Source organism: Hipposideros armiger, unplaced genomic scaffold, assembly GCF_001890085.2.
Source record: "Hipposideros armiger isolate ML-2016 unplaced genomic scaffold, ASM189008v1 scaffold_319, whole genome shotgun sequence".
In the NCBI taxonomy this organism is placed as follows: Eukaryota; Metazoa; Chordata; class Mammalia; order Chiroptera; family Hipposideridae; genus Hipposideros; species Hipposideros armiger.
Genome location: NW_017731669.1, coordinates 1,410,656 through 1,437,783, shown reverse-complemented (window position 1 = coordinate 1,437,783; position 27,128 = coordinate 1,410,656). Strand labels below are relative to the sequence as shown.

The 27,128-nt window shown below is 36.8% G+C and overlaps 1 protein-coding gene across 1 annotated transcript in view; it reads left to right on the top strand.

Moving 5' to 3' along the window:
• PTPN20 (protein tyrosine phosphatase non-receptor type 20) overlaps nt 1-25,705 on the top strand; it is a 50,669-nt gene extending 24,964 nt beyond the window's left edge. Inside the window, exons 7-10 of the mRNA XM_019660477.1 lie at nt 10,883-11,217; nt 13,677-13,892; nt 24,733-24,795; nt 25,634-25,705. Of these exons, the coding sequence (XP_019516022.1) occupies nt 10,883-11,217; nt 13,677-13,892; nt 24,733-24,795; nt 25,634-25,705 (686 nt within the window). The remainder of the gene's footprint in view (nt 1-10,882; nt 11,218-13,676; nt 13,893-24,732; nt 24,796-25,633) is intronic.
• Nucleotides 25,706-27,128: the final 1,423 nt, after the last annotated feature.

The following is a 27,128-nucleotide window of genomic DNA, read 5'->3' as shown; positions in this document are numbered from 1 at the left end:
GGCATGTTTTTGGATATGCTACAACATGGTAAAGGTCAAGTCTTCTATTCCAGGTACTTCTTCCAGCCACTGTCACAGGGTTATTTACAGAAGTCCTTCAACCTTATTCTAATTCTCTGCTACTTCTCAAGCTATGAATCATCTAAAACAAAGTCTAAGAGTCTGAGACATCTGTCACTTTTGGTACCCTAAGCCCTGACACCTTCCCTGGTTATTTTGTTTAGACACACAAATAATAGTGGGGCTATTTACATTCTTTGTTCTGGAAAATAAAAATGTCAATCTACCAACAGGAGGCTGCCCTTTGAGTGCCTCCAAAGCGCCCTCACATTACCTCCTGTGCTGAGTGAAGCTAGTGCCACTTCCCTCCCCACCCAGTGCCTCACAGGATTTATCTGTTTCAGGCCATCCGAAGAGCAGAAACAAAACACAACACTGTTTTAATCTTAGGCAGGAAATCTCATTCTAGGCCTTACATTCCTTTCAGAGTCAAAATTTTTCCAAGTTAAGTGACAATTTTTTTTCCCTCCAACTTGACCTTCCTCCTTTATTATACATATATCTTATTTAATGCAACCACTCAGCCGTCCAAACCAGAAAACTTTGAGTCATCTGTAGTATCTGAAAGTAGTCACAAAGCTCTTTTGATTCTCCCTCCTTGATACCTCTGGAATCCTTTTTCATCTCTGATTCCCATTGCTGCTTACTTAGATTGAGCCTGTTTCATCTCTCAGCTGGTCTCTGTCTACTCCCACTCCCATCTACTCACAGCAGCTACTGAAATGATTTTCCTAAAATGCAAATCAGAACATGGTACTCTTTTTTAAAAAAGCTTTTTGCCTCTCTGTTTCTATCACGGTAAAGTTCTTTAGCAAGGCTTAAATTTTACCTCTCTTGCTTCAGCTCTTCTACAGAACTTCTTTTGGTTTCTGGAATTCATCATTCTCTTTCTCTTGTCTCCAAATCTTTGAACCTATGGTTCTTATAACAACCACCCATCCTCTGTTCTTTGTGGAGGTAACTCCTGCAGTCTTTCAGAGCAAGCTCAGCCAGACCTTTCTTATTTTCTTCAAAGCTAGACCTGCTGTTTCTCTAATAGTCTCTACCATCTTGTGATTACCCTTCCCCAATTCCCAAACTATATTTTAGTTATCTATTTATGTTCCTGTTTCTCCCACTAGACTTAAGGCAGTTACAAAATCAGAGTAGAACACGGTGACTGTCATCATTGAATAAATACCTTCATGTTTATTTGGTTCATTTAGTTCTGAAATAACTTTATGATTATAAAAGTAATAAGTACCTTCTCAAAATATTTAAAATAATTTATTCTGCTCTCTTGTATAAGGAGAGTGTAAAGAAGTGTATTAATGAATATTTCTGAAATCAGGGTGATGAACCACATTGTTAGACATTTTATGAGAGAATGTGAACAACTTGGTTCTACTCCAAGAGATTAGAGGTTCTGATTATATAATATAATTCCTATCCCTACATGTGCAATTAGCCCTCAAGGAGACTGAATGCAAGCAAACCTTTAAAATGAGCCTCTTGGAAGTATAAAAAACTCCTTTTGGGTATGGAGTGTATTTAACATTTGATCTGGCTTGAACTCTTTATTATGGGAACAAGAAGAGTAACAACTAAAGAAATGCCAAGATATGAAAACTAAGTTAAAAAGATTAAAACTAAGGAAAATAATGTAAACTTTTTGACATTCTCATAAAAGAAAATCAACTGTTATTCATTCCAGTTCTGGTTTGAAGTTCGCTGATTTGTGTACCTCATACCACAGTGTAATTTAATTTAAAATTAGCCTATTTAAGTGACAACCATGGCAAGTTTCTTTGATTTCTTCACCATACATTTCTGGAATTAACCGAGGAAGTTCCTGAAGAATCACAAAAAAGCCAAAGAAATAACTAATTTTCCCTCCTCTTCAAATGCTGAGAACACTAAATGGGGAATTCACACATCCTGCGACACTTTAAGTTCAGGCAGTCCTCACTTTGCATGGCTCCCATATACACAAATTTCAGTTACGGTGTTTAGTTATTATAAATAACACCAGTCACTCAACAATGTGATTCAAATTTCAGTAATTACAATATATTAGCTATGAGTAACTGCATAAAGTACAAACTTCACTGCTAACTCTTCTGTCCACAAATTACTATATATTAATAAATAATAGATGCACATCTTGATCAGTGATTAACCATGTCACTTCTTTTAAAATATGTCAGCAGTTCATCTCTGTGTGCCAGTTATTCAGCTCATGACAGACAGCAAATACGTTGTCGTGTTGCCTCCTTATCTTTCAATGATAAATCCATATAGCATTTTATTGGATGTGGATAATCAAAAGAGGGAATTGACCAACAAAGATGAAATTGAAACAAAAAAAAAGGAAAAATGGGGGTGAAATTCTAACAGAACATAGAGTTATAGAAGAAATAGCTGACTAGGGAAATGTTGACCCCCCACCATTCAAGACACTCCATATATGAAGTTAGAAGAAATTGTTGAGGGGAATTTATTGGCATAAATGAGGAAAGTGTTTGTGACAGAAAAGATGAAAGTGTCCTAGAGGAAATTATGCTGGCAAAAAAAAACTTCACATTAAAGAAAATATTGGTGCTATTCCACAACGTTGTAAGTGCAAAGGATAAAAAGGTAGAAACTCATCCAAAGTAGGTAGAGAGTATGATAGTTCACCAAGGCATAGAAAAAGTGCTCAGTGTACATTGTGAGTTATGTGATACAAAGAAGAAGCAAACACTGTTCAAATTACTCTTGATAAGATTTTTAATAAAGTATTTGCTCTAATTCTCAATGTTTCCAATGTTTTAAATTCCAGTGTTTTAAATATTATTCTTGCTATTTTTCCGCTTTCCTGTACATTTATAACCAATAGTAAAAGGGTTTGTAATATTTTGACAAACATTTTTAAGGGTTATGGAACAATCATAATTTTCCCCCTTGATTATTAAGATCTGTTTGCACAATTCCAGCTTGCACAGTCAAATTTGTGGCCCCGTATTACCATGCAAAACAAGAATGGACCTCATTATGTAGTCCAGGGATTTTCAGTTGTAAAGACGATATTGTACATTTCTATAGCACTTATAATTTACGAAGCTTTTAAAAATGAATAATCTTTATAAAATCCCTCTGAAATATACCAGTCAGATATTGCCATTCTTGTCTTACAGATGAGGGAATAATCCCTGAGGTTAAAAGTTATTTCAAAGGCTAAAAAAGTAGTGGGGCTATACTGCACATCAGGTTCTCTGACTCCTGGCCTAGTAATACGTTTTCTGTTACATGTCTCTGGGTCAAGATCTACCCAGAACCAACTAATAATGATAGTGACTTAGATTTCTATTAGTTTCCCATTTGTCAGAGAGTGTTTACACATATCTCATCAAATGCTATCTACAGTCACGTCAGGAGGACAGAACAGATGATATCATCTGAATTTAAGGATGTAAGTCAACAAGGATAATCTTTCAATACATGATTCTGGACAATTGCATATTCTTATACCACAAAATGAACTATAACCCTTCTATAAAAATTAATTCAAAATTGATCATAGGCCTAAATGTAGGATTTAAAACCATAAAACTTCTGAAGAAAACTGAACAGAAAAATTTAGTGTTGTTGGGTTTGGCAAAGTTTTTCTAAAAAACAAAAACCCAAACTAAAAGAAAAAAACCAGACTTCATCAAATTAAAAAAAAATTGCTCTTCAAAGCACACTGTTATAAAAATGAAAAACAAGTAACAGACTGAGAGAAAAATATATTCAAGACATTTATTTGACAAAAGACTTGCATTTAGAATACATAAAGAATTCCTACAACTTGATAAGAGTACAAATAACCCAAAAATAAGTGAGCAAAAGACTTGGGCATCACTTCACCAAAGAAGGTATATAGGTGAAAAATACTGAAAAGATGCTCAACATCATTAATCATTAGGAAAATGCAAGTTAAAACTATAATAATGTATCTTTTTCTACCTACTACAGAAGAGTTTAACAGTTCCTTATAAACTTAACCATATACCTACTATATGAATCAGCAGTTCTACTCCTATGTATTTACTTAAGAGAATTAGGGCAAGTGGGAGGGAGGGTGGTAGAAGAAGGAAAAGGGGGTCAAATATATGGTGATGAAAGGAGAACTGACTCTGGGTGGTTAGCACACAGTGCAATATATAGAGGATGTATTATAGAATTGTACACGTGCAACCTATATAATTTTACTAACTAATGTTACCCAAATAAATTCAATAAAGATTTAAAAAATTTTTTTAAATAAAGCATTATACTAATGTGGGAAAAAAGAGAAATAGAAACATGTGTCTGCATATGAATGCCCATATCAGTTTTATTTGCAATAGCCAAAAACTGAAGACAACTTAATGTTCATCAGTAGGTGAATGAATAAACAAATATGGTATGCCTACACAATGGAATTACTACTCAGCAATAAAAAATACCAAACTAATGATACATCATAGTCTGAATTGTGTTTCTCCAAAATTCATATGTTATAGTCCTAACCCTCCAGGACCTCAGAATACGACTATTTGGAGATAGGGCCTTTAAAAAGGTGATTAAGTTAAAATGAGGCCATAGGGTGGACTCTAATCCAACATGAATGGTATCCTCATAAAAAGATATTAGGACACTCAAAAGACACCAGGGATACAAGGGCACTGAGGAAATGTAAGATCATGTGAGGATGCAGCAAAGGTAGATTACAAAGGGGCATGAGAACATTTTAGCAGTGATGGAGATATTAAATAATCTTTATTGTAGTGATGGTTTCAGGGGTGTATATGTAGGACAATTATACCTCAAGTCTGTTAAATGTTCAATGTCTTGTAGTTTTTTTATTACATCTTCTACCTCTTTCTTTAAATTTATTCCTAGGTATTATATTCTTTTTGATGCAATTGTAAATGGGAATGTTAATTTCTATTTCTGATAGTTCATCTTTGGTGTATAAAATTGCAACCTATTTCTGCATATTAATTTTGTATCCTATTACTTTACTGAATTCATTTATAAGTTCTAATAGTTTTTTGGTGGAATCTTTAGCGTTCTCTCTATATAGTGTGTCACCTATAAATAGAGACCATTTTACCTCTTCCTTCCAATCAAATGGCTTATTTCCTTTTCTTGTCTTATTGCTCTGGCTAGAACTTCCAGTACTATGTTGAATAGCACTGGTGAGAGTGGGCATCCTTTTCTAGTTCCTGATCTCAGAGGAAAAGTTTTCAGTTTTTTACCATTGAATATGATATTAGCTCAGGGTTTGTCATATATAGCCTTTATTGTGTTGAGATGCTTTCCTTCTATACCTATCTTATTGAGTGTTTTAATCATAAATGGATGTGTATCTTGTCAAATGCTTTTTCTGCATCTATAGATATGATCATATGATTTTTATCTTTTATTTTGTCAATGTGATGTATCACACTAAATGATTTGCAGATGTTGAATTATCCTTGCATCCTGGAATGAGCCCCACTTGATTGTGATATATTATCCTTTTAGTGTATTTTTGTATTTGCTAGTATTACATATAGGGTTTTTACATCTATGTTTATCAGAGATATTTGCCTGTAATTTTCTTGTTTTGTTGTTGTCGTCCTTGCCTGGTTTTGGTATCATGGTAATGTTGACCTCATAAAATGAGATAGGAATTATTCTTTCCTCTTCAATTTTTTGGGAAGAGTTTGTGCAAGATAGGTATTAAATCTTTGAATGTTTGGTAAATTCACCAGTGAAGCCACCACGTCTTGGACTTCTATTTTTGGGGAGGTTTTTGATTACTGTTTTAGTTCCTTTACCAGTTTTTCAATTCTTCATTGTTCGGTTTAGGAAAGTTTACTCAGGTTTTCCAATTCTTCATGGCTCAGTCTAGGCGGGTCACATATCTCTAAGAATTTGTCCATTTTTTCTAGGTTCTCAAATTTGGTGGTGTATAGCCTTTTATAGTATTCTTGTATAAACCTTTGTATTTCTTTGGTATCTGTTGTAACTTTTCCTCTTTTCATTTCTGATTTTTTTTTTTAGCTGAGCCATCCTGCCACCTGTTGGCAGCTCAGCAGCAGCTCAGCTTGGGCCAGGACTTGAACCGCTGTTGCTCAGAGCTCACACTCTTGAGCGAGCTCTTAACTAACTGAGCCACTCAGCTGGCCCTTCATTTCTGATTTTGAGTGAGTCTCCTCTCTTTTCTCCTTAGTGAGTCTAGACAGAGGTTTGTCAATTTTGATAATCTTTTCAAAGGACCAGCTCTTCATTAATTTTCTTATTGTATTTTTGTTCTCTTATTTCATTTATTTTTACTCTAATTTTTATTATTTGCTTTCTTAACTTATTTGGGCTTTGTTCTTCTTTTTCTAGCTCTTTAAAGTTTAATGTTAAATTATTTATTGGGGATCTTTCTTTAGTTAGGCCTATAATGCTACAAACTTCCCTCTTAATACCTCTTTCACTGCACCCCAAAAATTTTGGTATGTTGTATTTTCATTTGTCTTGATATATATTTTGATCTCTTATTTTTGTCTTTGATCCAATAGTTGTTCAGTAGCATGTTGTTTAATCGCCACCTATTTATAGGTTTTCTACCTTTCTTCTTGTAGTTAATTTCCGGGTTCATACCATTATGGTAAAAAAAATATATGTGGTATGTTTTCATTTTAAAATTTATTGAGATCAATGTTGTGCCCCAACATGTGGTATATCCTTGAGATGGTTTTGTGTGCACTTGAGAAGAATGTGTATTCTGTCATTTTCTGATGGAAAGTTCTATAAATGTCAGTTATGTTCATATGATCTATTGTGTCAGGTAAGGATGATAATTCCATATTGACTTTCTGTTTGGATGATTTATTCGTTGCTATCAATGGGGTATTTAGGTCCTCTATAATGATTATATTTTTGTGAATTTCTTCCTTTAGGTCTGTTAGTGATAGCTTTATATATTTCGGTGGTCCCAAGTTGGGTGTATATATATTGTTAAGTGTTATGTCTTCTTGGTGAACTGTCCCCTTTATTATTATACAAAAATGTCCATTTTTGTCTCTTATTGGTTTTTATATCTTAAAATCTATTTTGTCTGATGTAAATATGACTACACCTGCTTTTCTCTGTTATGTTGTTTGCTTGGGGTATCATCTTTTAACCCCTTCACTTTGAACCTACATTTGTCTTTGGAGCTGAGATGGGTCTCCTGTAGGCAACATATAGTTGGGTTTTGTTTTTCAATCCACCCCATTACTCTGTGCCTCTTGATTGGTGACTTCAGTCCATTTCCATTTTGGGTAATTATTGATATATGAGGACTTACTACAGCCACTTTATCTTTTTGTTTTCTAGTTGTTCTGTATTCCCATTGTTTCTTTTTTCTACACTTATTTATTTATTTTGATATTCAATATTATTTTATATTAATTTCAGGTGTACAGCATAGTGGTTAGACATTTATATAATTAAAGAAGTGATTCCCCCTGACTAGTCTAGTACCCACCTGGCACTATACTTTGCTATTACCATATTATTGACTATATTCCCTGTGTTTTACTTTACATCCCCATGACTATTTTGTAACTACCAATTTGTACTTCTTAATCTCATCACCTTTTTCACCATGCTCCCAACACCCCTTCCATCTATCACCCCAATAAAAATAGTACCCATCTGACATCATACATAGTTATTACAATATTATTGACTGTATTCCTTATGCTATATCCTACATCCCATGACTACTTTGTAACAACCAATTTGTACTTCTTAATCCCTTTCCGTTTTTCACTTACCCCCAAACCCCCTCCCATCTGGCAACCATCAAAATGTTCTCTGTATCTATATGTTTGTTTCTGTTTTGTTTGTTTGTTTATTTTGTTCTTTTGATTCCACATATAAGTGAAATCACATTGCATCTGTCTTTCTCTGTCTGACATACTCCACTCAGCACAATACCCTTCAGTCCATGCCTTTGTGTTTTTGTCTGCTATTTTAGTTATGTGTGGGGTTTTTTTTTAACGATTCTTCTCTCTGTTTCCTTTTTTAAAAATGTTACTTGTCTCAGCTCTAGGTTTTTGTTTGTGGTTACTGTTAGGTTTATGTAAAAATGTCTCATACATGCAGTAATTCTTTTCTTCTGATTGCATCTCATCTTCATTCACCTGTGTAAGGTCAGTCCTTTTTCTCCTTTGCTTTTATATTTTTGTTGCCACAATTATCCCTATTTATGCTATGCATTTTTTCCAAATTGCAAAAATTATAGTCTTTTTCAAAAATTATTTTTCCCTTTAACCTTTATGTTATAGTTAAGCATTTAATACTGTATTCTGAAATAAAGTTGCAATTTCCTGCTTCTGTCTGTCATCTTAATCAAAGCTTATATACTTTTGTATTTTTGTTTCAGGTAGAAGAGCTCCTTTAAACATTTCTTATAATACAGGTCTTTTAGTGGTAAAATTCCTCAGCCTTTGTTTGTATGTGAAAGCCTTTATTTCTTCTTTATACCTAAAGGATAACCTTGCTGGATATATTATTCTTGGCTAGTGGTTTCTCTCTTTCAATATTTTGAATATTTAATTTCACTCTCTTCTGATTTGTAAGGTTTCTGTTGAAAAATCTGATGAGAATCTATTGGGGTTTTCTTTGTACGTTACAGTCTTCCCCACCCCTGGCTGCTTTGATAATTCTTTTTTTTGTCATTAACTTTTGATAGTTTTAATATAATGTGTGTTGAAAAATGCCTTTTTGCATTGAGATAATTGGATATTCTGTTAGCTTCTTGGATTTGAGGATACAGCTCTTTCCATAGGTTTAGGAATTTGTCATTGCTCATTTGTTTGAATAGGCTCACTATTCCCTACTCCCTTTCTTCTCCTTCTGGCATACCCATTATCCTTAGGTTGCTCTTTGTAATGGAGTCAAATAGATCTCACAGAGTTCTTCTATTTTTTTTTCTTTAACTCTTGGTTCTCTCTCTTTTCACGCCTGGGTTATTTCTAGGTTTCTATCTTTGAGATCAATACATTTCTCTTCCATCTGGTTTGCTGTTTCAAATGCTCTCCAATGCATTCCTCATCTCATTTATTGAATTCTTCAGCTCCAAAATTTTTATTTGGCTCTTTTTATAGTTACAATCTCTTTGGTAAAGAACTCCTTTTGTTTGTTAATTTTCTTCCAGAGCTCATTGAACTTATTTTCTGAGTTCTCTTTTATCTCATTTAGCTTCTTCATAACTGTAATCTTAAATTCTCTTGTCATTTAAGTCACAGTCTTCCATAACTTTTAAGTTTTATTTCTGCAGACCTTTCTTTTTTTTTTCTGTGTTCCCATGTTACCTTGGTTGTTCATGGTATTTGATGGATTGTTTCTTTTCCTGGGCGTTTTCTTCTTTAGATACTCTTTTGCTCTCAACAATTCAGCAGGTTGATATGTAGGGCACTTTCTTTTGTTTCCCAGTAGATGGTGCTATAGCACAAGTACTGTTTTCTCCTACCAGCACTATTTGTGCCTCTGGGGTTGAGGTAGAGCTGTGTCACTTTGGTTAAAGGAAATATGCTGTGTAGCCTCTGGAATGGTAGATGTCCCTTGTGTGACCAGCTCACCTTGGTTACGGGCATTACCACTGTGGTAGGGGGTATGTGGTAGGGGGTGGAGAACCAGTTTTATGAACTCCCAGCACTACCTCCTTTTTACTAATGGTCGCTGGCCCTGCTGTTTTGGGCAGCATATCCACTGCTTCTACTAAGGTCTACCAGGATGAATAGGGCGGAAAAATGTCAAGTTCATGATTCTGCAGCCCTGATGTACTGTTTAAGCCATCTCAGTTTTCTTTACCTGGCTCTGAGTGGATTGGTGTGGCTAGGGAAGTCACTTTGAACTCCCACAACTCCGCCTCTCTGCCAGCAATGGCCATAAGACTTGCACCCCTGTTGGGTGTTTCTCAGCTTTCTTTACTGGGCTCTGTCAGGATGGGTGAGGCTATGGAGGCAAGTTTGGACCCTGGCTCTGCCTCCCTTCCAGTAATGGCTGTCAGAGTTGTTCTATTGTGTTAAGCTTTCCAGCCACCTCTACTGGAAGTCTGCTGCAATGCGGAGAAGGAAAGGGAGATACCTTTTTTCAGGGGATCACTGCTTCTGCTCACTCTTAAGCTCCCAGCTCTAGTGTGAGCACTGCAGACTGATTCCTCCACTGCTGCCTCTCACTGGAGATGCAGTGGGTGCTGAACTGCAGCTACAGCAACTAACCCTGTCCTCCTTCCTGTCCTGCCTCCCCTGCTCTTTCAAATCTGCTCCCTTTCATATATTCTAATGGGTGGATCTTTCAGGCATTTTTGTGTATTGAGCAGGGGATCCTTTGCTGATTTGTAGTTGTCTGACTCATAATTTTAAGTCACTATTGGGCTTGCAGTTTCCCCAGACTTGCAGAAGAGTGTTGTTCACTTGCTCCCTCAGAGGTCTCCTCCTTTGCTGCATTGAGTTGCAGACTAGTGGGTACCTCTCTTGGCCTAATCCTGTACTATATTTAACAGAAATCTCTCAAAATGTCTAGATACTGATGGTATCCTTCTCTGTTTAGTAGAAACTGATTTAATATGAAAACAAAAACAAAGCTCCCCTAATTGTACACTTCTTAGGTCATGTCAATAGGTTTGGGGGAGGGAAGAATTTCAAATCATGGACTTAAATAACACTTTTAAAAAGAAACTCGTATGCCATCCTCTCTGTTCATCTAAGGGGTAAATGGATTTACCTGTGTGAAATGCTTTCGTGAAGTCTGGGTATATAGCATCTCCCACTTTTCCTTTATCTACCAAATGTTTCTGTTTTTGTAATAGATGATTCAACACGTGTTCCTCTTGGAGAAAACAAGGACTACATTAATGCTAGTTATATTAGAATAACCAATGATGGAGAAGAGTATTTTTATATTGCTACCCAAGGACCACTGCCAGGTACCACAGATGATTTTTGGCAAATGGTTTTGGAAAATAACTCTAATGTTATTGTCATGATAACCAAAGAGATAGAAGATAGAATTGTCAAATGCCACCATTACTGGCCCATTTCTCTGAAGACGCCTTTGGAATTGAAAAACTGTTATGTCTTCCTGGAGAACTACCAGATACTTCAGTATTTCATCATTCGAATATTTCAAGTTGTGAGGAAGTCTGTAAGTTTTTAAAAAATAAGTATCATATATATATATACATATATATATATATATATATATATATTTCATTAAATAAGCACATGGGTCAGGATAAGAAGTTTAGAGTAAGATGGGATATAGACTGGGGATATTTAAAAAATAATTTATTTTTACTTCTCTCTGGTACCAGAAACTAAGACACCACCATTTCTTCTTGTGCTTAACCAAACTCTGGCTAGAGAGATGAAAACATTGAAAGGGGAGGAGGGGTGGGAGAGCGAGTATTGGGAGTTGCCTAATCCTGGGATGTACTTTGGCTGCTTCTGCCAAGTATGACAGATGTGTATTGAGCCCACAAGGTATGCTAGTCATTGTGCCAGGCACTGTCACTACCTACTGAGTAGTGGGAAGTTGGGTATGCTCACTGATACTTCCAATCACTGTGCTCAGTGGTAATGTTGAGATTTTATGGGGGGCTTTGGGGGCTAAGAAAGGAAGTACTTAGCTTTCCTTGGGGTTTGAGGGAAGATTTTCTGGAAAAGGTGACATCTGGATTGAGAATAACCCAAATGAGAAAGATGGAAAGATGAAATAGATGACTGAGATATAAAATAGCATGGAGTATGTATAAAGAAATATAAGTAGTTAAGTGTTTCTGAAACAAAATTTCAGTGCCAGGGAGTAATGAGAGATCAGATAAAGCTATAGAAGGTAAGCAAGGACAAACCAGAACTTGGATTTCAGCAAGGAGCCAAACTTTATTATGAAGATAATTGGGAGACATTGAAGAATTTTAGTAAGAAGGTGTCATGATCAAGTAGGGCAAGGTGAGGAAGTGGAAGAAACACTTAAGGAAATGATGAGGGGTTTTAAGAGTTCACTGTGAGGTGGGGCACCTGAGTGCAAATGGAAAAGTTGAAGAGACAGAGGAGTAGGAGGGGTGGGAAATCATAGACCTGAGAGTCTTAGGAGGATCAGAGCCAGAGTGGGGAGCAGGGAGGCCCAGAATAATAACACTGGCTGACACTGCTGCCGAGCTCGCTGGCCCTGTGCTAGGCACTGTACACCTGAGGCTTCACCTCATCCCTCTCTCCCCTAGTACTCGTTCATTCCCTCCTGTTATCAGGTGCTAGAGATACAAAGCAGACACATTCTTAACTCTTAGAGTTCTTATAGTCCAGTGGGAAAGGAAGATAACCAAACATATCAGTTCCGAATGACATGTGACACGTGCTGTGGCAGAAGGACAGCTTGCTTGGAGAGTACAGGCCAGGTGGGAGGCACAGAGGAATGATCGGTCTGCAAGGACTCAAATTCTAGGGTCCACCTGTGAAGTCTTGGCAAGGGGGGTCCAGGATGATGGCCTCTGGGCTGAGGCTCACAAGCCTCAAAAACATGGGGTTCATGTTTGGGGAATCTGCATGAGGGTTCTGTCTTCATGGCACAGGGTCAGGACGGCAGTGAGGTCCACCTGTGTGCAGGTTCTCAGTGGTCAACAGTGTAGGAGAGCTTTAACCCCGGAAATATGTGATAGGGTGAGAGTGCCAAAACTTGGTGCCTTCGCAGGATTTTCAAGTATTGTTTTCATCATTCAATTTCATGTACGAATGATTCAAACTTGATTTTTCTATTTGGAACTTAGGAAAAAGAGATGCATTAGGAGGAAGCAAAAGAGGAGTAAGAAACCCATCCCAAGTTTTCCCACAAGGGTCCCCAGTGAAGTAAAGTGAGGGCTTCACATTGGGGAAAGGGCTGAGGTATGAAATCCTCTGGAAGGTGTGAGGGGTGAATTCAAAACGCTTTCTCTGTCAGCTCTGAGGAGGGTTTCATGACTCCACTTGCAGGGAACTCAGCACAGAGTGGGGGCGACAGTCCACTCACGCAGTCGTTAGCCACCTTGTCCTCATTCCCAAAGGAGGCTGGTGCCCCCAGTTAGGCAGCATGATAGCACCTACCTGTTTTCATTTAATTTAGCATCATCCTATTTAAGCTAAGACGGATTGCTGTTGTGTCTTATTTTTAACATGTTAGGCCATCTTTTGGATTCTTGTTTTTTTCTGTAGCCTCATGGTGCAAAAGAAAGATGTTAGATCTGGATTCAGGAGGCCTACATGACAGTCCCAGCTCTAAACATGTAAGCCTTCTGACCTAGTGTACATCTCTCAGTCACCCTTTTTTCATCTATAAAATGAGATAAAACAGTGCCTACCTTCCAGGGTTGCTGTGAGGATTAAATGAGATAGTGCATGTGAAGTTCCTAGCATAGTACCTGGCACACAATAAGTGCTCAATTCATATTACCTGTAGTATTCTTATTTTTATTACACTACCATATAGCCATTATTATTATTACTGTTATATTAGAAGTTGAAATGAGGTCTCTAATGTAAAAAGTTGATAAATCTCTCTTCTCTCTCTACCTCTCTCCTTCTTTCTCCCCCGCCCCACCTGCTTTCCTCTCTCTCCCTTTCTCTCAACAGACAGGAACTAGACACAGTGTAAAACAGTTGCAGTTCACCAACTGGCCAGACCATGGCACCCCTGCCTCAGTAGATGGCTTTATACAGTATGTTCGTTATGTGAGGAAGAGCCACCTTACGGGACCCATCATTGTCCACTGCAGCGCTGGTGTGGGGCGTACCGGGGTGTTCCTTTGTGTGGATGCTGTGTTCTGTGCCATTGAGAAGAACTTGTCAGTAAGTGTGCAAATTAGGCAGATAAACTGATGCTGTTAGTGGGCACTTTGCTTGTAACAGCCTTCTCATAGCTGAAGATGAATGTTTGGCCTTCAAGACCGACTTAGTAAATTGAGAGTACGCAAGCTTTGGTACCTGCTTCTCACTTACCTACTGCATGTTCCTGGAGATTGTAGTAAGGGTGGAAGCACATAATGCAAATGAGTGGCTTAGGACTGGGTCACAGTTGGTCCACAGTAAATGTGAGTTCATTTCCCTTTTTCTTCCTTCAACTCCACAGATGGTTTTTAGAATCTTGTTAGGGACTGGAGATGAAATGTGACTGTTTTTAATAAACAGAAATATATGCATGTGAACACGTTAGAAAAAATGGAGACTTCAGAATTAATAAGAGGTCCCTGAGTTTGAGAGCCAATTTTGCCACATACTATAGATTTTTAGTGACCTTGTGCAAATTGCTCATCCTCTCTGAAACCCAGCTTCCTCATGTATAAAATAAGGATAATAATATTGTTGGGTTTGAGTAAATCATTGGCAACGCTTTACTTTCCTCCTATATTTAGAAACAGCTAAGGGATAGACACAGGAATTAGACATGTGGTAATTATAATATAACCTTTATTATTGATTAAACTGATTAGGGAATGTGACTTTAGATTTGTGGCCAACAAGGCTTACTCACTGAACTCTTTTCCTGCGCTGCAGAGGTGAGGAGGGGAAGACGTATGTTTACTTAGCAGACCCTGGGGAAAGTGGCTCCTACCATAACCACAAGGGGTATGAAAATCCACACCTCAGTCCTGAGAAAGACGGGGCTATGAGGCATTTGCCCTGGTGGGCACGTTCTGCAGGGATGCTGTTGTCAGAACAAATGTCTGACTCTGCTTTCTCAGATTTTACGTAGTTACACTCCAGCAGTGACAGCTCTCCCCTGAGACAGCAGATGGCTGCATGGGTTCTGGAACTCGCCATCCTTAGGCCATATTATGTGAGAGGGTAGAAAAACCTCTCCCAGTAACTCTTGGAGGACAAAGGAAGTTTCTGTTTTTTCAGAAGCTTGAGCCCACATAATCTCCTAGAATTTCACTATTTGCGATTCAGTTATAGCCCCTTCCTAGTTCACTAGCCACTGTGGGAGATGCTGGTCAGTTTAGGCCAGTGAGGACTACTCTACCATAAGGTTATGGATGAAAGAGCAATGGTTTTCCAGATCAGACTTGGGGCTTTATTACAGAGAATGAATATAAACTGGGCGGCCAAAAAAAAGAGAGGGAGAGAAGTGTTCTCAAAAATGCTGAAATTTAAGCCTAATGTTTTTATTCCCATAACTAATGTTGTTTTGTCCTTTTAGCAGAAAATGCATTAGTGTAATTTTTCTTTTATATGTTTCCCATCATAATTTCTTAAAGTAGTTTATTTACATCTGTCTATAGTTTATAGACCTTATAGAAGCTGTAAAAACTGTAAACATTGTATTTCATGATCTGAAGGACCACTTTTTTTTTTTACCATATTATACCTTCTTTAAACTCAGAATGTGTTTTAGATTAAGTCATCTGTCGGTGCTTTGCATTTTTATACAGTTTAGAACTAGTTGTGTTTGTCACTAATCAAACTGAATAACGGAAGAATTCTTCCTTTGTATCATATCACATTCAAATTACATATACTGAAAGAATCACTGTTAGCAATATCTATGCATTCATTAAGTTGCAATAGTAAATACTTTGCTACTTTTATTTGTTTCATAAATTGGTATTACTCCATATCATTAACCAGTCCCTAAATTCGTCAAGCTGTGGTCATTAAAAAATGATACTTTATTGGGTTGTCGGAAAAGTCATGATGTATTTTTTCTATGTTTTTCGTTGCAAAAATGCATCGTGACTTTTCCGACAACCCAATATCATTTTTTGCCACATAGTCACCCAAAACTTCCAAGAAAACATCTTTATTGTTTTCACCATTGTCTTGGCAATCCTATATGGGTTTTTAGTCTTAGCAATTCAAAGTGCTATTTTGTAAGTCTACAAAACATTATTAGTCTTACAATTAAATATTGAACATCAGCTTCTGTTGGCTTTTTAACTTAATGTTCTCTAAAATAATTCTTTTGTCTTTCAAATTATTTCTTTTTCTTATGTACATGACAAGTAATTTTAGTGGTCCCTTTTCTCCGTTAGCCAATACATCTTTGCAATTAACATAAGCGTGGTTTTAGCAATTCATAGTCAATAATGGCTATAAAACTCAATATGTGAGGAATCATAATTCCAGGTAAAATTTACATGAACTATTTTGGTCTTCATTTCTCTGCATTCACTTCCATTATCATCATTTGGTTGACCATGACAGCTGCATTCAGAGAGCTGTGTTTTTTCTTGATAAGACAGCACAGTGAGCTGGTTTTTCCATCAATATTTTGAAGTTAAAGTGAATAATACAAATTTATGTCCATAAGTTGTCCAATCTAAATTATAAATTAAAAAAACAGGCTTGCAAGGAAGCAGTGGTTTTTAAATTCAGTGAGGTTTCATTTTATCAATATTTCCTTTGATGAATCATGCTTTTGGTGCCAAGTAAAGTACTCATCACCCAGCATCGATCCCAAAGAATTTTTCCTACGCTGATTTCTGAAAGTTCTGTAGTTTTATGTTTTACATTTAAGTTCATAATCTATTTTGAGTTAATTTTTGTAAAAGGTGTGAGGTTAGGTCAAGGTTGACTTTCTTTTTTTTGGGGGGGGTCTACAGATGTTCCTTTGTTCCAGCACCATTTGTTGAAACTATTGAATTGCTTTTGCTCCTTTGTCAAAAATTATTAGGCATATTTGTATGGGCCTATTTCTGGTTCTGTATTCTGTTCCATTTGTCTATGTGTCGTCTATCCTTTTACTAATACCACATTTCGAATTAGATAACTATATAGTAGCTCTTCACATCAGGTAGAGTAAGTCCTCTCATGTTATTCTTTTTCAAATTCAGATTTGTTTTAATGATTATTGGGTCTATGCCTTCCCATAAAATTTTAGAATTAGCTTGTCTACATCTACCAAAAAACCTTTTAGGGATTTTTATAGGAATTGCTCTAGATCTAGATCAATTTGGGGGAGAATTGACATCTTTGCTATATTGAGTCTTTCAATCCATGAACATGATATGCCTCTCCATTTAGTTCAGTCTTTGATTTCTTTCATCAGCATTTTGTCATTTTCATCTTACAGATCCTGATCCTGTTTTGTTAGACTTACTTTATTTCTTTTTCTTTAGAATGATTGTAAATGGTATTGTGTTTTTACTATCAGTTTCCACATGTTCATTGTTATGATGTAGAAGTGCGATTGATTTTTGTGTGTTGATCTTATATCCATCCTGTGCTCTTGTTGAATTCATTAGTTCTAAGAGGATTTTTTTATTCTGTTTTGTCTTTAGATTCCTTGAGATTTTCTACATAGACAACATTCCATCCACAAATAAGGACATATTTATCTCTTGCTTTCCAATCTGTATGCTCATTTCTTTTTCTGGTCTTATTGTGCTACCTAGAACTTCAAATACTGTGTTGAATACAGGTGGCGAGAGAAGATATCTTGCCATCACTGATATTAGGGGGAAAGCAAATTAAAATCATTTGTTCTATGAAAGGCCCCATGAAGGGGATGAAAAGACAAGCTACAGATGTGGAGAAACTGTTTGTAAGTCACATATCCAACAAAGATCTTACATCTAGAATATACAGAGGGTGCCAAAAAAATGTATACACATTTTAAGAAAGGAAAACTATTAAAATTGTAATATTCAATATATACCAATAAAAAAAGATGAAGATTAGTCATGTTTGACTTCTGCAATTACAAGAGGTGCTCAAAGTGGTTACCATCAGTGTCCAGACACTTCTGATTATGGTGAACTACTGCTTGAGCAATGTTGACCAAAGTGTCCACTTCTATACATTTTTTTGGCACCCTTGTATAAAGAACCTTTAAAACTCAGTTGTAAAAACAACAACAAAAAAACCCCCTCCAGTTATAAAATGGGTAAAAGACATGAGCAGACATTTCACTGAACAAGATAGATGGATGATAAATGTGCACATGAAAAGATGCTCAGCTTCTTTAGCCTTTAGGAAAATGAAATTAAAATCATGATGAAATATCACTGGACATCTATCAGAAAGGCTAATATAAAACATATTAATACCACCAAATGCTGGTGAAGATTTGAATAAACTGGATTAATTATACATTACTTGTAGAAATGTAAAATGGTGTACACATTCTGGAAAATAGTGTTTTCACTATTTCCTAAAAATAAAAAATTATTTTAAAAAACCCCAAAACAAAAAAAAAACTAAACTAAACTTACCATAGAACCCCAACAATAGCACTTTTGGGTATTTATCCCAGAGAAATGAAAACTTATGTTTACACAGAAATGTGTGCACAAATGTTCACAGACGATCTATTCATAATAGCCCAAAATTGGAAACAACCTAGATGTCCTTCAACAAGTTGATGGTTAAAAAAAAAAAAGTTACATTTCCATATTATGGAATACTATTTAGCAAGAAGAAGGAATAAACTATTAATATACACAACAATTTGGATGGGTCTCAAGGCAATTATGCTGAATAAAAAAAAGTCAGTTTCAGGCCAGCCCAGTGGCACGTTGGTTAAGAGCTGGCTTGGGACGCCAGCTCTGAGCAGCAGGGCCCTGGTTCGGATCCCACATGAGGGCCAGTAACACCGCCCTCTNCATCAAACTTAAAAGTTTTTTCACAACAAAAGAAACCATCAATAAAACAAAAAGGAAGCCTACTGAATGGGAGAAGATATTTGATAATGATATATCCCCTCATATAAGTCTTAATAATTTATTTTTCTTTGGACTTTTTACTCCCATTCTGTCTAGAATATTATTGAATTTTAAATTAAGTTTACATTTAGTTTTCAAAGGTAATTTTACTGATTTATTTTTATTGAAAAATCTCAAAGGAAAACACTTAACTCTAAAACAAAAAAGTTTTATTTTTCTACTTTATTTTTCTTAATCCCTGGGAAGAATTAATTTTCTTCTGTGTTGTCTTGAGTTTCAAGTAATTGAATCAGAAGATTTGGAAGTTATCCATTAAGTAAAAACAGGTCATTGGTATTCAGTGGAGATGGATTGCTTAGTAGAATACTCAATTTGTCTACAGCCATAATAAAAAAGCAACAATGATCTCATAATGAAACAGCTGGAATTAGAGGGGATCTTAAAATATATCTAATGCAACCATATTATCTAAAACATGAGCGTGATAAACATTTTTTAGAAACTCATAGCAACGTCATATTTGGAGGTGAAAAAATAGAGTCTTCCCATTAACAAAACAATACCTTTTGTTAGCACTAGGGAATCTACTGAAGAACATGTTTCAAATACCAAAATGCAGAATCATTGACATGCTAAGCATTAAATATCTATATATCTATATCTATTATCTATCTATCATCTATTATATAATTATATATTATATATAATATTTTATATTTAATGCTTATAAATATATGCACATATATGTTTGAAATATGAAAGAGTTAAAAGGGAAAAATTGTAGTATGCAAATTATATGACCTAACAAGTTAAATATTACCATTTTAAAATGGGGGAGAATGAGTATAATCTAGGAAAAAAAATGTTTAAGTGTTTTTGGTAATAATTGGTAGAATAGTGTTGAATCATTTTGATACTGTTGCTGGGTAAAGCAAATTAGTAATTATGGGATACTCTAATTCAGTCATCCGTTGTGTCCTTTTGAATGTAAACTCTTAATGTGGAAGAAAAATACATTATTTTTTGTTTGTTTTCATATATGGTGTAAGTAGGTGGTCCATTTTCATTTTTTGGCATATGTCAGTCCAATTTTCCCAGCACCATTTATTAAATAGACTATCTTTACTCCAATGTAAATTCTTGCTTCCATTGTCATAGATTAAATGATCATATATGGATGGGTTTATTTCTGGGCTCTCTATTCTGTTCTATTGGTAAGCCATCTAGNTATGTCTCCCAGTCTTGGCTGGGTGGCTTTATGTATTAAGTCTTCTGTGGGGCCCAGTTGCAGAGTCTCCCTGGTCAACTGAGCCAGGTACTCCAGGAGTGTCCCTTGCGTGTGTTATGTGTGCTTTCCTGTTATAGTTGAGCCTTGATTGTTATTGGCATGTCAGTGGGTGGGATTGACCCTCAGGCTGACTGGATGTGGCGTTTGGACATGTCCACAGCTTATGGACTGCTGTGTGGAAGGCTTATGCCACAGAGTGGGACTTTCCCCAGCAGGCTCTGGTGTCTGTTGAGACCACCCTTTGTGTGTGCCACTTGTGGGGCTAGTTGGGTGGTACTCTGCTGTGGTCTAAAGCCAGCTTCCAAGTATGTTGGTTCTGGTGCCTCTTGTGAGGGGCTCTGGTGCAGGCCCAGGTCACCTGCTGTCTGTGACCATCCAGGGAGCACCTGGTAAGTGCTACAAAGTCATTTGTGGTTCTTTGCTGCCTTTACTAACCCTGGAAGTGAATGGGAGAGGCCACATTGCAAATCAAGGATGTCTGCCACCAGTACAGGGCCTGGGGTAGCTCCACAAAATGCCAGGATACCCCAAGGCCTGCTGCCACCTATCAGCTCCCTAAAGTTTTAGCCATTGCTAAAGCCTTGTATGGTGTGCAAGTAGGGTGAAACAGGGTCTCTGGGAGTCACTAGAGTGGGAAGAGTTGTTACCAGGTTAATGTAAACTCTAATTTGGTGCCAGTGCTCAGCCTGGAGTGTCTCAGCAAAAGTCTCAGAGCATACTGAGGACAGTCACTACCTGCCTGGGGCCCATGGACTCTGTTAGTTTTCCAAGAAAGAGTGCAACGCAGTGGGACTGGCTGCTCACAGAGAAAATGCTTCCGGCAGTGCACGAGTTAGGTGTGGCAGGATCCCAGTGAATCAGCAGGGCACAGCAAAAGAGTTCACCAGGCCAGTCAGATTCAGATTTGACCTGTGGGAGGCAGGCTCTACATAGGAAAGATGGCACCTGCCTGCCAGCTGCACAGAAGGAGCACCCTCACTGGGAAAATGTCAACTGTCCTCCAGTCCTCCTCCTGAAGCCATACACCTCAGCCTCTCCCCCGTATGTCTCCAAGGCCCCCCAAGTTACCTCCCTCTACTAGAGCCCAAGGTGAGTGCCTGCAAGTGAGTGAGTCTGTGCACGGGCTGTTTAAGAGGATGTCTGGGTTTCCTGCAGCCTCCCTTCCCACCTAGATTGTCAGAATCCCCACTGTTTTTCACAGCCAGGTGTTGTGGTGGCTCCTCTTTCTGGTCCCAGCACTCTGGGTTGGGGAACCTGGTGTGGGGGCTGGGGTTCCTTGCTCCTCCAGAGGGAACCTCCACAGCTGAGATATACCTCCTGATTCTCAACTGCCACAGGGAGGTTTGGGGCCCATTCCACGTCTCCACCCCTCCTACCAGTCTCAACCTGGTTTCTTCTTTATATTTTCAGTTATAGGACTTCCATTCAGCTAGACTTCAAATGGTTCTCCAGGTTGTTTGTTCTATAATTTAGTTGTAATTTTAATGTGTTTATGGAAGGACACAGGCACAGTGTTTACCTACTCCACCATCTTGGATCTCCCCTCATATAAGTCTTTTTTTTTTATTGTTAGTTTCAGGTGTACAGAACAATACAATAGTTACCCTTTTCACCCTCACCAGGTAACAACCCCCCTCCCCCATCTATTGCCCTCCCAACCCCGATATCATGCTTATCTATTACAATTCCATTGAATNTGCCTATGGCATGAATATGAAACTTCTATTGACACCTTTGTGAGTATATGAATGCTTATTTAGAGGAGAATCAAAAATATTTAAATGACTGCAGTGTATGCCTGAAGCTGAAGCTGAATATTACTGAATGTCAACTATAATATATATATAGTCACAGAATGTGGAGTACAGCATGGGGAATAGAGTCAATGGAACTGTAACAGCTATATACGATGTCAGAGGGATAGTAGATGTGGGGAGGGAGGTTATCACTTTGTGAGGGGTGTAAATGTCTAACTGTTACATTGTTTTGTACACCTGACACTAATGAAAAATATGCTTCACAAAAATATTTAAATATAAACATGCATTCATTAACTTCAGCTTTAAATACATATTTTAAAGTGTGTGTGCTTGATGGATTTACATGTTGGACGAAAACTTTTCAGAAATAAACATTGTAGGTTTTATTCTCATATAAGTCTTTTTAAAAGACTTTTATTAAAAATATAGCCAACATACAATATTATATTAGTTTCACGGGTACACTATAGTTATTCAATATTTATATACCTAAAGAAGTGGTCATTATGATAAGTCCAGCAACCATCTGACACTTTACTATGCTATCACAATATTATTGACTATTTTCCCTATGATGTATATTACATCCCCATGACTTATTTGTTTTATACCTGGAAATTTGGAGCTGTTATTCCCTTTCACTTTTCCCCCTTTTATAATTTTTTAATATAATTGACATTCAATATTATTTTATATTAATTTCAGGCATAGAGCATAGTGGTTAGGCATTAATAGAATTTAAGAAGTGATCCCCTGACTAGTCTAGTACCCACCTGGCACTATACATAGTTATTACCATATTACTGACTATATTCCCTGTGCTTTACTTTACATCCCCATGACTGTTCTGTAACTACTAATTTTACTTCTTAATCCCTTTACCTTTTTCACCCTGACCCCCCAACCCCATCCCATTTATCACCCTAACAAACCTAGTACCCATCTGACACCACATATAGTTACTACAATGTTATTGACTATATTCCTTATGCTATAACCTACATCCCCAAAACTACTTTAAACAACCAATTTGTATTTCTTAATCCCTTCCCCTTTTCACCCACCCCCAACGCCCCTCCCATCTGGCAACCATCAAAATGTTCTCTGTATCTATGAGTGTGTTTCTGTTTTGTTTGCTTATTTTATTCTTTAGATTGCACATTTAAGTGAAATCCCATTGCATCTTTCTTTTTCTGCCTGACACTCCACTCAGCACAATACCCTCCAGGTCCATCCATGCTGCTACAGATAGCAAAAACCCACTCCATTTCATGGCCAAGCAATATTCCATTTTTTAAATATATATATATATATATATATATATATATATATATATATATATATATATATATAATCTCTCCATCGACAGGCACCCAGGCTGCCTCCACATCTCAGCCATTGTAAACAATGCTGCAATGAACAGATGGATGCACACATCCCTGCAAAGCAACATTTTGGGTTTCTTTGGATAAATACCCAGAAGTGGAATTACTGGGTCCTTCTTTGTCTCTTGTTATAACCTTTGTTTTAAAGTTTATTTTGTCTGGTATAAGTATTGCTACTCCAACTTTTTTTTCTTTAATTTCCATTTTCAAGAAATATCTTTTTTCCATCCCTTTACTTTCTGTCTATGTGTATCTTTCAGTCTGAAGTGAGTCTCTTGTAGGCAGCGTATATAAGGGTTCTGTTTTCTTATCTATTCAGCACTCCTATGTCTTTTGATTGGAGCATGTAACCCATTTATATTGAAAGTAAATTTTAATAGATATGCAGCTATTGCTATTTTATTATTTATAATTTTGATTTTTTTCTACCATCTTAAAGAAATCCCTCTAACATTTCTTGTAATACTGGTTTGGTGGTGATGAATTCCTTTAANGGAAGAGCAATCATAATACCAACCTGGGCCAGTGAAGCAACATCCTCCACAATTAGACTGAAGTACAAAAGGACAGCAACTTGCCTGTTCCCCTTCCCAGATTCCTCAATGCTGTTCCCCTCCCCCAATTCCCCAATAAAATCTTTAAAAAAAAAGTCAGTTTCAAAATTTGACCAATTTTCTGGTTTGGATATTATACTATAGCTATCTAGGATGGTATAATTTGGGGAAACTGGGTGAAGGATACATAGGATTTTTCTGTACATTTTTTTTAAAGGCTAAAATTTCAAATTATTATAAAATGAGAAGTTGTAAAAATAAAGGAATGCTTACATTTTCTCTGATTTTTATATTCTTTTGTTTTATGGTTGACAAACCTTAAATTTTTCATGTGTCAACATGGTCTTGCTGCACATGACGGATCCTCAGCTGGTACCACACGTAACTCTCCAGGCAAATTCAGCAACACCCCAGCCGGTCTATATCCTGTTCCACTGATGACACTTCTTGATGCTGCACCAGTGTCAGATTGTCATAAGAGTTTCTAAAACTTACTGCTAGTTTCTGGACTTATCTCATTGTGGACCAGCAACAGCCCTTTGCGGACCTAACAGCTACTTGGGGTAGTCCAGGTCTCCGTACACACGTGCAGAATCTGGTGTGGGGCCAGCTGTCACTCAGGGTCTCCATGGGAGTGGAGAGGGCTCTTTTTATGAGAAACAGCTGTGCTATTATCGTGGCCAGAAAAAGTCTTCCATGCTTCAGACTTTTCCAGAATCATAATGCTGCTTTAAGTTCTCCCTTTGGAGAACAGAAAAGTATGCACAGGGGAAAATTTGTTGTTATTTCTTTTGGAGAGCATTTCTTGTTATAAATGATTGCTTCCTGCTTTTACCTGGAAACCCATTTAAACAAGTCTTCCTTATCCATTAGACAAGGTTAAAAATAGTGAATTTTCTTATGACTGAAAATGAGACCTTTCTGGTTAAATCTTGACATCTCTTTTCCTGGAAAGCAGTACAGAGTACTCATTTGGCAATCTGTGGGTTTATGTTTTCCCCTATATGGATAATATAAAATTACTATCATCCTGTTGCAGTTCAACATCAGGAATATAGTGGCCCAAATGAGAGAACAACGTCATGGCATGGTTCAAACAAAGGTAAGCTCTCACCTCATAAATTCTAATTTGAAGAATAATAAATACAAAAATTAACACTGTATATAGCACATTGCAATTTATAAAGCTCTTTTACCTACATGATTTCACTGCATTCTCACTGTTTGAGGTAATCATTAATTTTGCTCTGATATTACTGATGTAGAACTTCAAGTTCAGAGCAATGCAGTCTGTTCCATGAGGTCAACCAGATGGCACGTGGAGGAGCCACGACTGAAGCTGAAGTCTCCTGGTGCCCACACATAAGCTTTGTCCTCAATGCCACGTTATTTAACTAACATAGCTAAAGTTATTTTTCATAAATCCCTGAGTAACAATTTTGGCATATTTACTTGTCCCTCAAGTATTAAAGTCATTGACATTTCATAAAATGATATCATTTATGTCACAAATTAGTTATTAATCATGGGAGGGGTGGTCAAGAGAGTATGGATAATGAAAACAAATAGGTACCCCTAAATATTTGGGTTGACCTGTTTTAAGGCCAATGTTGAATGATATGAAGCATTTTATTTGAATTATCTTGTCAGAGAGACCTAAGGCTGTATCTTAAAAAAAAAGTTTAAAATTTGATTTATCCAGGGAAGATATAAGGAGATTGAGATTCAGTGAGTTTCCCCTCTGTTCAGTTTAAGCCTTCAGTTAATTCATTCTGGACCAAGAATTTAAAAAAATATATAATTATGTAAAGAAGTTTTTGGTCAAATGTTTACTTTTAGGAACTTTCCTTTGTGATTGAAATTACAAATATGTTCTCTGACAGTGGATATTGGTATTCAGTTACTTAACATTCTGTTGTTTTTCATATGTATGTATATAGGAGCAGTATTGCTTTTGTTATAAAATTGTGCTTGAAGTTCTTCAGAAGCTTCTGACTTTGCCTGACAGATGAAATGACCAAGTGGTTTGGAGTTTCCTCATAAAGACGGTTTCGATCTGCACTGAAGGGCTTTGCTCGTGGGTACAATGTGCTTTCTTGGGGTATCACTTGATTTTCTTTCTGACATCTCCCTGAAGGCAGCATCATTTGGTTTGGGGTGAATAGTGTTTACCCACTGATCTTACTTAGATAAGATCAAAATACCCTCCCACATTTTCCAAGGGAACAAAAGTTTTTAAAACAACTGTAGCCTATTTCGTAGAAGGGACTCCAGAGCCCAATAAGGACTTAAACTATATTCATTAAGATTTTATTTGGTAAGACAGTTAAAGGGAGCTGAGGATACCCAGGACCTTTTAAAGCCCTGATTCTGGGAGGACATAGGGCCAGTAAAGTGCAAGATCACATCATGACATCTTATAGGCATTTTCAAGGCAGACACTTACCCATGTTTTTTTATCTGCAGTCTGTTCTTTTAGCTGGTATTTGAATAGCTCAGTTCATGGAAGGGTCCTATTAGGATGGTTTAGCCCTGTACACAGATTAGATTCCATCTCCCTGTACATCCATGCTCCACAGGGCCCCAGGGACCTGAGAGGCCAAGCTGCCTTTCTGGAGCCACTGGACAGGGACCTGTTGGTCTGGGAAGCATTTTATGGGTGGGCAGAGTTCCTCCTCTTCATCAACGAGCACACTGCTGAACAGTCCAAAACTAAAATAGATGTTTATATAGACAGTCCAAAAGGAAATTTTTGCCTGGCTTGAGTTCTTTCCTATCCCACCCTAACACTTAACATATTACTTGGTCTGCTTTGTTGAAAACAAACATTACATTCTACTTGCCTCTTAACTCTTTGCCCTTTAGTTAATCAATAAACTTTGATATAAGCATTATTATGTAATTCTGAATGTCTCTTACACCAGATATATTTTTCAAACTGAGATCTATGATAGTTATTTTTTTCTTCAGAGTTCCATTAAATCATTTATTTTCATTACTGCCCCACCTCTGCTGTAACATTTAGAAGTTGGCTTTGGTAACCAAATTTTGGAAAACCAAATCCATAGTTTTGAAAATGAAAACTTCCATTTTCTGTGTTTGAGAAGATTGGGGCCATTATTATATCCATCTCATTACAGGACTTTCCCTCATATAATTACAGTGATATTTTGGTCCAGGAATTTTGGTGACCAGTTAGACTCGATTGTAAACTATAAAACAATTGATACATGTCTTTGTACAGTGTAGTTCAGTACAGATCAGAATAGTCTATGTATTATATTGAGAAAATTTCTAATATTAAGCTGTAAATCTTCCATTTTTAAGAGGTCATATTGTTCCCTTGGCTGAATGAATACTTGAATTGGTTGAATTAAAATTGATAATTCTCATTTTAAAAATAATTATATGCTAGAAATGTACTTTATATTAAAT